Source organism: Aethalodelphis obliquidens, unplaced genomic scaffold (assembly GCF_003676395.1).
Source record: "Aethalodelphis obliquidens isolate GAN/ISIS:26980383/991018 unplaced genomic scaffold, ASM367639v1 scaffold2, whole genome shotgun sequence".
Classification (NCBI taxonomy): domain Eukaryota; kingdom Metazoa; phylum Chordata; class Mammalia; order Artiodactyla; family Delphinidae; genus Aethalodelphis; species Aethalodelphis obliquidens.
Window position 1 is genome coordinate 80,958,604 of NW_020837946.1, and position 14,987 is coordinate 80,973,590.

Genomic DNA, 14,987 nt, shown 5'->3' on the forward strand with positions numbered 1-14,987 from the left:
TTCACCAAATATTCTTTTCAAAAACCAGCCCTACGGAAAAAAAAAAAAAAAAAATCAGCCCTGGTAGATATAGCTCATTTTAAAATACACATTTTAGACTTCAAAACATACTGCAATGACACAATAATCAAATCGGTGTGGCTGCCATAAAGACAGACATACAGACCAATGGAACAGACAGCAAAGAAATAAACCATTACGTATATGACCAAATGATCAAAAAGGGTGCCAAGGCTAAACAATGGAGAAAGGATAGTCTCTTCAAAAAATGGTGTTGGGAAAACTGGAAATCCACATGCAAAATATGAAGATGGACACTTATCTTACATCATATACAAATACCAACTTGAAACTCCTAGAAGAAAACAAAGGCAGAAAACTTCGTGACACTGGATTTGCCTATTATTACTTGAATATGACAACAATAGCACAAGCTACAAAAGCAAAAATTGACAAATGGGACTGCATCAAACTTAAAAACTTCTGCACAGCAAAGGAAACAATCTAAAGAGTGAAAATATGGAGTGGGAGAAAATATTTACAAAACATATATCTGATAAGGGTATAACATATATCTTTATGTAAGAATATATAAAGAACTCCTACAACTCAAGAACAAAATACCAAATAACCGATTTAAAGGATATGAATAGACAATTTGCCAAAGAAGATATACAAATAGCCAACAAGCATATGAAAAGATGCTAAACATCACTAAACATTAGGGAAACACAAGGCTACAATGAGATGTCATCTCACCCTCATTAGGATGGCCACTTCTAAAATAAAACACAACACATAAAATTACACTTGGGGTGAAAGTGGAGAAATTGGAACCCCGTGCATTGTTGGTAGGATGATAAAATAGGTGCTGCCACTGTGGAAAAAATATGAAGTTTCCTCAAATATTAAAAGTAGAATTATCATGTGATCCAGCAATCACACTTCTGTGCATATATCCAAAAGAACTGAAAATAGGGTCTCAAAGAGATATGTGAACACCCATGTTCACTGCAATGTTATTTACAACTGCCAAGATATGGAAGCAACCAAAATGTCCATCAACAGATGAATGGATAAACTAAATGTGGTATATACATACAATGGAATATCATTCAACCTTAAAAAAGAAGGAAATCTTGTCATATGCTACAACATGGATGAACTTCAAGGACATTATCCTAAGTAAAATAAGCCAGTCACAAAAAGACAAATACCACAGGATTCCACTTAAAGTAGACAAATTCACAGATACAAAAAGTAGAACGGTGGTTGTCAGGTACTGTGGGGAGGGTGTTAACAGGGAATTGTTTAGTTTCAGTTATACAAAATAAAAAATTCTAGAACTTCCCTGGTGGTGCAGTGGTTAGGAATCCGCCCCCCAATGCAGGGCTCACGGGTTCGAGCCCTGGTCCAGGAAGATCCCACATGCCATGGAGCAACTAAACCCATGTGCCACAACTACTGAGCCTGCATTCTGGAGCCCGTGATCCACAACTACTGAGCCTGCATGCCACAACTGCTGAAGCCCGCATGCCTAGAGCCAGTGCTTCGCAACAAAAGAAGCCACCGCAATGAGAAGCCTGCGCACTGCAACAAAGAGTAGCCCCCGCTCGCTGCAACTAGAGAAAGCCCGCACGCAGCAACAAAGACCCAACACAGCCAAAAATGAATAAATAAAATAAATAAATTAAAATAAATTCTAGAGATCTGTTGTACAATGATGTGTACATAGTTAACAATACTGTAATGTATACTTAAAAAGTGTTAATAGAGAAAATTTGTTATGTGTTTTTTACCACAACAAAACAACAACAGAAACCCCATTTTAGGGACTTCCCTGGTGGTCCAGCAGTTAAGACTCTGAGCTCCCTACGCAGGGGGCCTGGGTTCGATCCCTGGTCAGGGATCTCGCATGCTGCAACTAAGAGGCCACATGCCGCAACTAAAGATCCCGCACACCGCAATGAAGATACCGCACGCTGCACCAAAGATCCTAGAGCAGCCAAATAAATATTTAAAAAACAGAACAAAAACACCCATTTTAACCTGAATCAAATCCCAGGAAAACAGGCAAACCCAAATTGAGGAACACTGTACAAAATAAATGGCCTGTACTCAAAAATGTCAGTGGCATGACGCACAAAAAGATTTAGGAATAGCCCAAAGCCATCATGTGATGGCTGGATGCAACATATCATCTGAAGTTTTCCTTCACTATTAAGAATATTAATGGGGCAATTATTAAAATACAAATGAGGTGAACAGATTAGGTAACTGCAGCGGCAATTACTGATTTTGATAACTGTGCTTTGGTTATGTAAAAGAATGTGTTTTTAAGAAACACACACTTGGGCTTCCCTGGTGGCGCAGTGGTTGAGAGTTCACCTGCCGATGCAGGGGACACGAGTTCGTGCCCCAGTCCGGGAAGATCCCACATGCCGTGGAGCGGCTAGGCCCGTGAGCCATGGCCGCTGAGCCTGCGCGTCCGGAGCCTGTGCTCCGCAACGGGAGAGGCCACAACAGTGAGAGGCCCGCGCACCGCAAAAAAAACCCAAAAAAACAAAAATAACGTGGAAGTAAGGACATTGCTGAACTCAACACCACTATCAATCATATTATGGATATAATAGACATCCATAGATCACATCATCCAACAACACAGATTACACATTCTTTTCAAGCTCACAGACCAAGACACCACATCCTGGGACATAAAAAAACACCTTAATAAATTTAAAAGAATAAAAATCATACAATATCTGCTCTCACATCACAATGGAATTAAACTAGCAATCAATAAGAGAAGCATAGCTGGAAAATCCCAAAATACTTAGATATTAAACAATACACTTATAAATATGGTCAAAGATGAAATATCAAGAGAAATTTTAAAATACTTTTAACTAAATGAAAATGTAACTCATCAAAATTTGTGGGATGTAAAAAAGCAGTGCTTAGAAGAAAATTTAAGCATTGAATGCATATATTAGAAAAGAAGAAAGATCTAAAATCAATAATCTAATCTTCCACCTGTGGGAACTGGAAAAGAAAGAGCAAATTAAATCCAAAGTAAGCAGAAGAAAAGAAATAGACTAAGAAATAGAGCAAAAATCAGTGAAATCAATAGAGAAAAATATCAACAAAACCAAAAACTGGTTTTTGGAAAAGATCAGTAAAATCAATAAGGCTCTAGCCAAGCTAACTCAGAAAAAACGAGACAGAACATAATTACTAATATCAGAAATTTAAAAATAGGGAGCATCACTACCGAATCCATGAACATTAAAAGGATGGTCAAATACTGTGAACAATTCTATGCCTACAATTTGATAACCTTTATGAAATGGACTAATTCCTTGAAAGACACAATCTGCCAAAACTCACACAAGAAAAAATATACAATCTGAATAGGCCTGTCTCTATTAAAGAAATTGAATCAATAATTAATAATCTTCCAAAACTGAAAGTACCAGGCACAGATGGGCTCACTGGTGAATTTTACCTAACATTTAAGGAAGAAATTGTATCAATACTCTACAATGTCTTTCAGAAGATAGAAGCAGAGGGAATTCTTCCTAACTCATTCTATGAGGCCAGCATTACCCTAATACCAAAATCAGATAAAGACATTACAAGAAAACTACAGACCAATATCTCTCACGAACATAGAAGCAAAAATCCTCAATAAAATAGAATCTAAAAATGTATAAAAAGAGTTATACTCCATGACCAAGTGAGATTTATCACAGTACCTGTGATAAATACCTTTTTTCCCTGCAAAGCTGGGGAAAAAAAAAAATCAATGAATGTAATCCACCACATCAACAAAGAAAAAAATCAAAATTATATCAATAGATATAATTATTTCTGCTCTATTTTGGTTTCTGGTCAAACCAAAAACCAAAACTCTATTGGTATCAGTAGATTTCTGCTCTATTTCTTATCCTATTTCTTTTCTTCTGTTTACTTTGGATTTAATTTGCTCTTCCTTTTACAGTTCCCACAGGTGGAAGATTAGATTACTGATGCAGAAATAGTGCAGAAAAAGCATTTAACAAAATCCAACATCCATTCATGATAAAAACTGACAGCAAACTAGGAATAGAGGGAAATTTCCTCAACTTGATAAAGAACATCTACAAAAAACTTACAGCAAACATCATACTTAGTGGTGTGAAACTAAGAGCTTTCCTACCAATATCAGAAACAATGCAAGGATGTCCCCCTCACCACTGCTTTTCAACGTTGTACCAGAAGTCCCAGCTAACGCAGTAAGACAAAAAAAAAAAAAAAGGAAACGAAAGCTATAAAGACTGGGAAGGGAGAAATTAAACTGTCTTTGTTCACAGATGATAAGCTTGTCTATGTACATATGTATATACATTCTATTAAAGAACTGACCCAAAACTCCTGGAACTAAGTGATTATAGCAAGGTTGCAGAATACAAGGTTAATATACAAAAGTCAAACATTTTCCTATATACTGCAATGAGAAAGTGGAATTTGAAACTAAAAACACAAAACCATTTACATTAGCATCCAAAAAAATGAAACATTAAGGTACAAATCTAACAAAATACGTAAAAGTTCTATATGAGGAAAACAACAAAACTCTGGTGAAACATATCAAAGAATTAAATAAATAGAAAGACAGTCATGTTTATGGGTAGGAAGACTCAATTTGGTTAACACATCAGCTTTTCCCAACTTGATCTAAAGATTCAATGCAATCTCAATTGAAATCCCAGCAAGTCATTTTGTGTATCAATCAGTACTGACAAAGTGATTCTCAAGTTTATATGAAGAATCAAAAAAAGCCAGAATAGTCAACAGAATACTGAAGAAGAATAAAGTTAGAGGACTGACTTCAAGACTTACTATGAAGCTACAGTAATTCAGACAGTGTGCTATTGACCAAAAAATAGACAAAAAGATCAGTGGAAGAGAACAGAGGGTCCAGAAATAGCCCCATACAAATACACTCAACTGATCTTTGACAAAGGAGCAAAGACAAATTCAATGGAAAAAGAATAGTCTTTTCAACAAACAGTGCTGGGACAACTGGACATCCATATTAAAAAAGATGAATCTAGGCACAGACCTTACACCCTTCACAAAAATTAACTCAAAATGAATCACAGACCTAAATGTAAAACAGACCTATAAATCTACTAGAAAGTAACATAGGAGAAAATCTAGATGCTCTTATGTTTGGTGATGAAATTTCAGAAATACCACCAAAAGCAAGATCCATGAAAGAAAAAAATTAAGTTAGACCTCTTTAAAATTAAGAACTTCTCCTCTATGAAGGACACTATTAAAAGAATGAAAAGAAAACCACAGACTGGGAGAAAATATTTAAAAAACTCATATCTGATAAAGGACTCCAAAGTATACACAGAACACTTAAAATTCAACAGTAAGAAAACAAAGATCCCAATTAAAAAATGGGTAAAAGATCCAACAGACACCTCACCAAGGAAGATATACAAACTGCAAATAATGATACGAAAAGGTACTCAACATCCTAGGTTATTAGGGAATTACAAGTCAAAATAATGAGATACCATTACATACCTATTAGAATAGCTAAAATTCTAAAATTGACAATACCAAAAGTTGATGAGGATACAGAGCAACATGAGCTCTCGTTCACTGCTGGTAGATGTGCAAAATGGAATAGCCACTTTGGAAGTCAGTTTGGCAGTTTCTTACAAAGCTAAACACTGCCTTACTGTACAAACCAACAATTGCACTCCTAGGTATTTACCCAAAAGAGATTAAAAACTTACGTCCACATAAAAACATGCTATTACTTAGAGTACATTTTTCATAGCTGCCAAAAATTGGAAGCAACCAAGGTGTCCTTCAATAGGTAAATGAATAAACAAACTCTGAATTATCCATACAATGGAATATTATTCAATGATTAAAAAAAAAAACTATCAAGCCAAAAAAAATTAGAAGAATCTTAAATGCAAACTGGTAAGTTAAGGAAGCTAGTCTGAAAAGCCTATGTACTGTATAATTTCACCTATATTACATTTTGGAAAAGGCAAAACTACAGAGAGAGCAAAAAGATCAGTGGTTGCCAGGGATTTGAAGGAATGAATAGCTGAAAATACAGGGAGTTTTTATCGTAATTCAACTATTCTATAAGGTAATGTAATGGTGGATCTATGACATGGATTTTTAAAAATCCATAAAACTGTACAACACAAACACCAAAGAGAATGGATTTTAGTTAATAAGGTACTGACTACATTAACTGTAACAAATGTACCACACTAATGCAAGATAATAATTGTGGAAATTTTGTGTGTGTGTGTGTGTGTGTGTGTGTGTGTGTGTGTAGGAGGTAGTACATGGGAATTTGCTGTACTATCTGCTCAATCTTTTGTAAATCTAAAAATGTTTAAAAAAAACCCTATTAATCCACTTAAAACTATGCAAAGGACCTGAACAGGCATTTGTCCAACGAAGATACATGAATGGCTAACAGGTACATGGAAAGATGCTTGGCCTCACTAATTATTAGGGAAACGCAAATCACAATCACAAGATATTACCGCATGCCTGTTAGAATGACCAGCACCAGAAAGACAAGAGATAACAAATGCTGGTAAGTATGTGGAGAAAAGGGAACCCTTTGTGCACTGTCAGTAGGAATGCAAATTGATACAACCACTATGGAAAACAGTATGGAGGTTCCTCAAAAAGTTAAAAATAGAACTACAATATGATTCAGCCACCCCACTTCTGGGAATAAGCCAAAGGAAATGAAAACACTGTGTTGAAGAGATATATGCACCCCCATGTCTGCATCAGCCTTATTTACAATAGCCAAGACATAGAAACAACCTAAGTGCCCATCAACAAACTAAAGTTGTGGTACAATGGAATATTATTCAGCCATTAAAAAGCAGGAAATCCTGCCCATTTACGGGCATTATAGATGGACCTTGAGGGCATTATGCTAAGTGAATTGAGTCAGACAGAGAAAGGTAGCAAATACTGTATGATCTCACTTAGAAGTAGATATAAAAAAAAAAAATTTCCAACCCCCCATCCCAAACTCATAGAAAGAGAGATCAGACTTGTGATTACCAGAGGTGGGAGGCTGGGGGAGGGATAACTGGATGAAGGTGGTCAAAAGGTACAAACTTCCAGTTATGAGATAAGTAAGTTCTGGGGATGTAATGTACAACATGATGACTATAGTTAACATGGCTCTATGTTACATATGAAAGCTGTTAAGAGAGTAAATCCTAAGAGTTCACATCACAGGGGGAAAAATATTTTTATTCTTTTTTCTTTTTCTGTATATGAAGTGAAGGATGTTAACTAAATTTATTCTGGTAATCATTTCAAAATATGTGTAAGGCAAATCATTATGCTGTACACCTTAAACTTACACAGTCCTGTATGTCAGCTATATCTCAATAAAACTAGAAGAAAACAAAAGCATGGATTCTGGAATTTGACTGCCTGGTTCAAATTCTGGCTCACTTAATTACAAGGTCTTGGGAGCATGCTTGGGAGCAGGATTTCATTGTGTATATATACCACATCTTCTTTATCCATTCATCTGTTTATGGACACTTAGGTTGCTTCCGTATCTTGGCAACTGTAAATAATGCTGCTATGAACATTGAGGTGCATGTATCTTTTCAAATTAGTGTTCTTGTTTTTTTCAGATATACACCCAGGATTGGTACTGCTGGGTCGTATGGTAGTTCTATTTTTAGCTTTTTAAGAAACCTCCATACTGTTCTCTGCAGTGGCTGCACCAATTTACATTCCCACCAACAGTGTATGAGGGTTCCCTTTTCTCTACATCCTCACCAACGTTTGTTATTTTTCTTTTTGATGACAGCCATTCTGACAGGTGTGAGGTGACACCTCATTGTGGTTTTGATCTGCATTTCCATGATGATTAGTGATGCTGATCATCTTTTCATGTGCCTGTTGCCCATCTGCATGTCCTCTTTGGAAAAATGTCTATTCAGTTCTTCTGCCCGCCCCCCCTCGTTTTTCTGGCCATGCCAGGCAGCACGTGGGATCTTAGTTTCCCTGCCAGGGACTGAACACGCGCCCACTGCATTGGAGTGCTGAGTCTTAACCACTGGACCACCAGGGAAGTCCCCTTCTACCCATTTATAAATCAGGTTGTGTTTTTGATGTTGAGTTGTATGCGCTGTTTATATATTTGGCTATTAATCCCTTATTGATATCATTTGCAAATATTTTCTGCCATTCCGTACATTGTCTTTTCATCTTGTCAGTAGTTTCCTTTCTTGCACAAAAGCTTTTAAGTCTAATTAGGTCCCATTTGTTTATTTTTGCTTTTATTTCCTTTACTTTAGGAGGCACATCCAAAAAAATATGGCTGCAATTTATGTCAGAGTGTTCTGCCTATTTTTTCCTCTAGGAGTTTTATAGTATCCAGTCTTACATTTAATCCATTCTTAGTTTATTTTTGCATATGGTGTTAGAGAATGTTCTAATTTCATTCTTTTACAAGTAGCTGTCCAGTTTTCCAAACACCACTTATTGAAGAGATTGTCTTTTCTCTATTGTATATTGTTGCCTCTTTTGTTGTAGATTAATTGACCATAAGCAAGTGGGTTTATTTCTGGGCTCTCTATCCTGTTTCATTGATCTATGTGTCTGTTTTTGTGCCAGTACCATACTGTTTTGATTACTGTAGCTTTGTAGTATAGTCTGAAGTCAGGGAGCATGATTCCTCTGGCTCTGTTCTTCTTTCTCAAGATTGTTTTGGCTATTCAGGGTCTTTTCTGTTTCCACACACATTTTAAAAGTATTGTTCTAGTTCTGTGAAAAATGCCCTTGGTAATTTTTTAAAAATAGTGGACATAAGTAAATGCATATAGGCCCAAGGGGCATGCTCCTTGTACTCAGACTTCTCTTTCACTTCTCTATCCCAGACTGTCAAATGATTATTTCGTTTTCCCAAATACCTGGAATGACTTAATATGTAATTTTCTAAGTTTTAGGGCTCCTCATCCTTTCCTGGATTAGTAGTTACCCAGATACTGCTCTACCATTTTAGCACTACTGCCCACACTCACAGCTTTATCCAAGGATAGGAGGCTCAGCACAATCTTGAGAAGAGAGGAAGACCCTTAAAGCCAGCTAACCTGAATGCAGGTTGCCCTCAGGGCCTGACCTTGCTCACTGCCCCTGATATCACTCCTCTAACCACCTCAACCTGGAATCTAGCTTCACCTGGAATGTGTTATCCACAAATCTGATACAATCCACTCCTATACTTGTGGCCTGGCTTTTCTGGTATTTATTTAAATGTGTGATGTTATTTCTGCTCAATTTGATTTCTTAATAGATATCCAGTGACATTTTTACAAGAAATGATGTTCCTAGAATGCATCCTTTCCACCAAAAAGTTTTACTGTATAAACAAAACAATGCTCTTCATTTGGTATCTTCTCCAACTCCTTCCAATCAAAACATATTTGCCCTGCCAAAGCAAAAGGTCAGTTATCATCATTTTTGTTTAATAGGGAGAACAGCAAAAAACATTCCAAGGATAATGAAATTAAAGTTGGATGTTAGATCAGCATCTGTCTCACTCTTGCTGAAAACCTAGTAGAATACATATGTCCACCATACACTAAATAAGCAGAATTTTTCTTCTTTTCCAATTGTAGACTTGACAACGGTCAGCTTCACTGAACTGAGGAGTCAGTTTCAAGTGTACTGAGGTGTACAGCAGTGTACACGCATGGACAGGCACCTTCCCAGGGCTTAAGATGTTGGCTGCAGACACAAACAGCAGAATTCAGTTTCCTTTGAGTGGGTTCCTCTCCCTGCCTGACAGATAACAAGGGGTGCTACCCCACCAATTCCTTCTCCTGAACTCTTTCTTTCAGCCAAGAAACAGGTGAGACATTCTACTGATTTGTGTGTGTAGGAGTAATGCACTGAGAAGGGGAAGTGAACCTTCATTTCAAAACAAGCAAAGGAGTCCTGTTTCAAAGAAGCATTTAATTGAGTTCAAAACTGGACATAAATTAACTACAGAATACTTATGAAACAATATCTTAAGTTCCTTCACTTTCTAAAATTCTGAGATACTGTAAAATATGATATTAAGTAAAAGGGGTAATGGGAGGTCAAAATAAAGAATTTATTGCTATGTAAACAGTCATTTCCTTAAAAAAAAAAAAAAAAGGTTTGGATCTTGAATTTAATGAAGTTCTTAAACTCCAAAAGGAATGAAAGAATTTTAACATCTGGGTTGAGGTACCCAAAGTAAATTTGTTATAACAGTAAGTAAAACAGAAGTAGCATTTTCTGTATGTCACACAACTGACCAATGTGTAGAATTAGCTTAAATGAGGAACAGTTTGAGTATCTTGGGTCATCAATGACTATAGGTCACCAAGATGCTTTCGACCTGGTCAGAACACCACAATGTGTTGTGGTTAAATAAGTTCCCCAGAATACCAATATGGGTTACTATGGCGAACTGGTACCAAAAGGGACAGGAAAGAACAGGCAGGTTTATCTCACATCCACACCAAGACTGGAGTCATTCCACTCCTAACTCCTTCTTGGCAGATAATTTTTGTCCTAAAATGACACTGTTGGTGAATAAGTGAGCTCAATTTTTAACCTGATCCACAGAGCAGGTCTCTCAATTTCACTGTACACACCAATAATTTTATTCTTGTATTTTATTCTGTATATAATTTTGAGTCCTACGAGATCAATGTCTCAAAAAAGTCATGATGTGTACGCTTATATCTTCACCATTCATTCACTGATTTATTTATTTGGCAAATATTTAACTGCATACCTAATCATATGCTAGGTACTACAGTAAGCAGTAAAATTAAAAGGGAAAAAAGAAGTCCCTCCTTTCAATGAGCCTTATGAACTAGTGAAGCAACAGAGGGCAAACAATCACAACTGCAGGTGGTCGATGCACACAACACAGGAGGGCTTGAGGTAAACAGTGCCAAGAACCCTGCTTAGAGGGGTCAGGAAAAGGCTCCTAAAGGTAGTCCTGGAGACGAGCCTTGAAGAACAAGTGGTATTTTAAAAAGAGGAGAAGAGAAGTAAAGGGCTATGTAAAGCCCTGGAGGCATGAAAAAATAAGAGATAAGTCAGAGATCTAAAAGGAGCTCATTATTATTGTATCTGGAAGTGTGAAGGGTTAGAGGAATGGGGGGTGGGGTGCGGTGTACTGAGACTGTAGTGTAGGAATGTATGGAGAATGAGATGCAGCTTCTGTTCCTGAGGAACTTACAGTCTAGTGGAGGAAACAGACCTCCAACAGTTCATTTCAATGAGGCTGATGTCATGGTGGAAGAATACACAGCAAATTGTGACTGGACAGGCACAAAGGAAGGCCTTAAACATCATACAAATATGTTAAAATTTTATCCCACAGGCAACAGTGAGTCTTTGAAAAATTCTAAATGGGTACCAATCACAACAGTGGCAGTGTGGATGACTGGAAGGTACAAAGACAAGAGCAGAGCAATACAATACAATACTTTGGCAGACCAATACAAAGGTGTCTGCCAGAGCCCAGGCAAGCAATGTGATGGGCCTGAGCTAAGCCGCCCTACTGTGGCAACTATGCTTTTCTAGCCAGGGAAATGGGAGGTGATTCTTTCAAATCTATCATTAAAAGAAAAAGAAAAATCCAGAGCAATATTTTCTGAAATTCCTTGTATTCAAGGGCTTAGAAAGAAGTTATATCAAGCCTTCCTTGAAAAAAAGAGTCAACAATAACGAGTTTAAATTTTAGTACAGATAAACTTAAGGTCAATAATAGGCATAGAGGTAAGCAAATAATGGAATATAAATTTGATAGAAAATTATATACACATTGAAAATGATAACAGGAGACTACAAAAACCTGAGGAACTTAAAATATATGTAGAAAAGGCAGGAAAAAAACTGTATGTGTAGTACAATTTAGTATAGTATATAAAATATATATATGCTGACAGACTAAAAGAGAAAAAATGAAAGTTAAAATTATTTTCTATTATTTTTATTCCATTTATTACAACAATAGAATAAAATGAAATGAAAAAAACAACACAGATTAATGTTTATTGTATCTAATGGGCCCCACCCAGATGGGTTACATCCAGTTTCTGGTTCCAGTTTCCTACAATGGCTTTTACAAATGGTCCTATTGTCCAGCTACATTGTTATTAAAATACAAAAAAAGGGGGGAGGGGATACGTTGGCTTAAAAAATCCTTAAAATTCATATTAAGAACAGCTATCTCATTCCTGATACAAAGACAAGGAAAATTCAACATGCTAAAGGGACTCAAAGTCAAAGACATAGTGGAAACAAATCACACAATTTTTGCAAGTGTATTTCTCTTGAATCCTTAGGGGAAAAGTCTCTGGAAAATGCTTTTGACACCTAAGGGCTTTTAAGCCATTTAAAAACAATTGAACCAGTCAACAAACATGCCATTTATTGAGCATCTATAAGCCATGCATTTAACACTAAAGATACAAAGGGAAAATAAAACATAGTCCCTGCCCTCAAGGAGCTCACAGTCTAAAAGGAGAGAAAGAATGGCTACAAACAATTGCAATCAAGTATGCTGAGTCCTCTGTTAGAGGTATGTACAAGGTACTAAGATAAGCAAAGAGAGGTAGAATGAGAAATCAGGGTAAGCTTCAAAAGGGAGTTAGGTCTTAAATGAGCTACAGAAAGGGAAAGAAGACTTGAATAGCATATGCAAGGAAATGTGAAATGTGAAACAACAAGGCAAATGTGGATAATTTTAAGTTATTCCCTATGATGCAAAGAGTGAGGGAAAGAGCAACAGGAAATGAGGTTAAAGGGGTAGCAGGTAACAAATCACAAAGGGCCTTGTATTCGAATTAGAGAATCTGGCTATTACTAAATTTTGTCAAATCTATATAAGATGCACCATTACTTTATGTACTGCAAGAAAGAAAAAAAAAAGCTTTATATTGGGGTCTATCAATAAATTTAATAGAATACTCCTGCATAAAGCTATACTACCAAAGGGCAACAGCCTCAGCGTAAGATAAAGAAATAAACCAGCCATGTAGAAAGGAACAGCATGAAACTATATTTCTCAACTTGCCCTTAGGTGGAAGGAGGGGAGAAAAAACCTCTCGCTGAGAACTGAATTCCAAGCAGGTCTACAGCCTACGTATGTGGTCTAAAAAAACAAACAAATAAAACTAAAGCTACCAGTGTGGTCCAAAAACAAACAAATAAAACAAAACAAACAAGTAAAGACTTTAAGGTGGTCTCGTTGGTCCCCAGATGCCTGGCAAAAACAAGTAGAAATTCTCTTTAGACAAACCAGATTTTAATCCACGAGAAAAGCAATTTAAGATGTAATCTCATTTCAAATATGACAAAGGCACATCTTAGAATCGATGAAAAATAGTAGATCTTACACCCAGCCTTGAATCTGGAGACGTTTCAGAATCACCTGGAGAACTTTTTAAAAAAACTTATTACCAGGCTGCATACCAGAGATTCTCATACAGGGAGGCCTGACACAGCCCTAGAATCTCTATTTTAACAAACTACTAAAGGTTGTTTTTTTTTAAACACAGCCAGACAAGATACCAAGACACCAGCATTCTGTCTGCAAAATTAGCTGAAAATTCCTATTGTAGAATAAAGAACAACAGTAGGATTTTAAGCCACATCATGATTTGATCAGAAGACCACTCTGGTGCCAGTGGACCTGTGGAGAAGATAGGTTAGAAGAGGGTAAAGATAGGAGATGGTGGATAGTAAACAGAACAGTCAGGAGATCAGTGAAACAGTTTTAAGGCAAAAGATGGTGATCACTTAAATAGTAACGATGGGGACAAAAATAAGAGGATCAAAGGAGGCAGAATTAGAATTCCATAAAAACTACATGAAGGTAGAAGTGTAGGATCTAATTCTAAAAATTTTAGAAGACTTGCCCCTAATCAGCATAATTGCCACTAGGCCTTGAAAAATAAATTTTTATTTGGGTATGGTAATCTACCACCTTTTAGCTGTATGATAAAGTGTAAGTGCTATAGAAAATCCTGTACTACATAACTATCAAATGTTCCAAATGCAACTCACACTCCAAATGATCTTGAAGTTGAGATGTAAGCATAGAGGGATTTTATTCTTTCACGTTTAACATTTCTATAAATCAGTGCATACAAACTGAAAAATTAAAATCTCTTTGGGCAAAAAGAAAGGATTTTTCACTGGTTGATAAATTTAAATTACAAACAGAAAACAATGAATTAACAAACTTACGCTGAATATGAATGAACTGCTTTGGCTGTTTAAACTCTCCTTTGTACAAGCGATTGTAATAGTTGACATTGCTCTCTGCCTCAGGAACTGGAATGACCATGCTCTCTTTTTTTTCTCTGAACACTTGCTGTGCTGAAATAGCTCGCTGTAAATGATGTTCCTGGAAAATGTAAAGTAGGCAACATGAGTTGTTTTAATAATGTCAATTCAATGCAAAATTCTATTTACAATTTACTGTTCAATAATTGCACAGTGCTTTAAGAATCAATTCTAAACAGTTCCTTTGCCACAGACCTTCAGAAAACATTGCTATCATTCTCCCTTAATACTTGTACTCATACTGATACCATGTTAGATGATTACAATTTTAATAAGTAGGATTTTTTCAAAAAAGATTAAACATTCACAAACTAGAATTTAACATCTCAAGAATTTAACATTACAAGAAAATCGATCCCCTGGTTTGCTAAATTAATTGAGGTGTTTACCACCAATAACAAGATGACAGAAAAACATGCAAATAACAGGAAAAGAATTTGTATCACAGATTTTAAGTATCTTCTGCATTTATATACCTGAAACTTCAACAGTACAAAATTCTGAATATATTACTATCACGGCAGGAAATATTTTTTAACAAAGGTGAAACAAAAAGTTCTTATAAAATACACCCA

At 36.3% G+C, this 14,987-nt stretch overlaps 1 protein-coding gene across 1 annotated transcript in view; it reads right to left on the reverse strand.

Annotated features, from left to right (window-relative positions):
- Window positions 1-14,987, reverse strand: part of EPC2 (enhancer of polycomb 2) — a 107,566-nt gene that overhangs the window by 50,778 nt on the left and 41,801 nt on the right. The window contains exon 2 of the mRNA XM_027131631.1: window positions 14,314-14,473. Within this exon, the coding sequence (XP_026987432.1) occupies window positions 14,314-14,473 (160 nt within the window). The remainder of the gene's footprint in view (window positions 1-14,313; window positions 14,474-14,987) is intronic.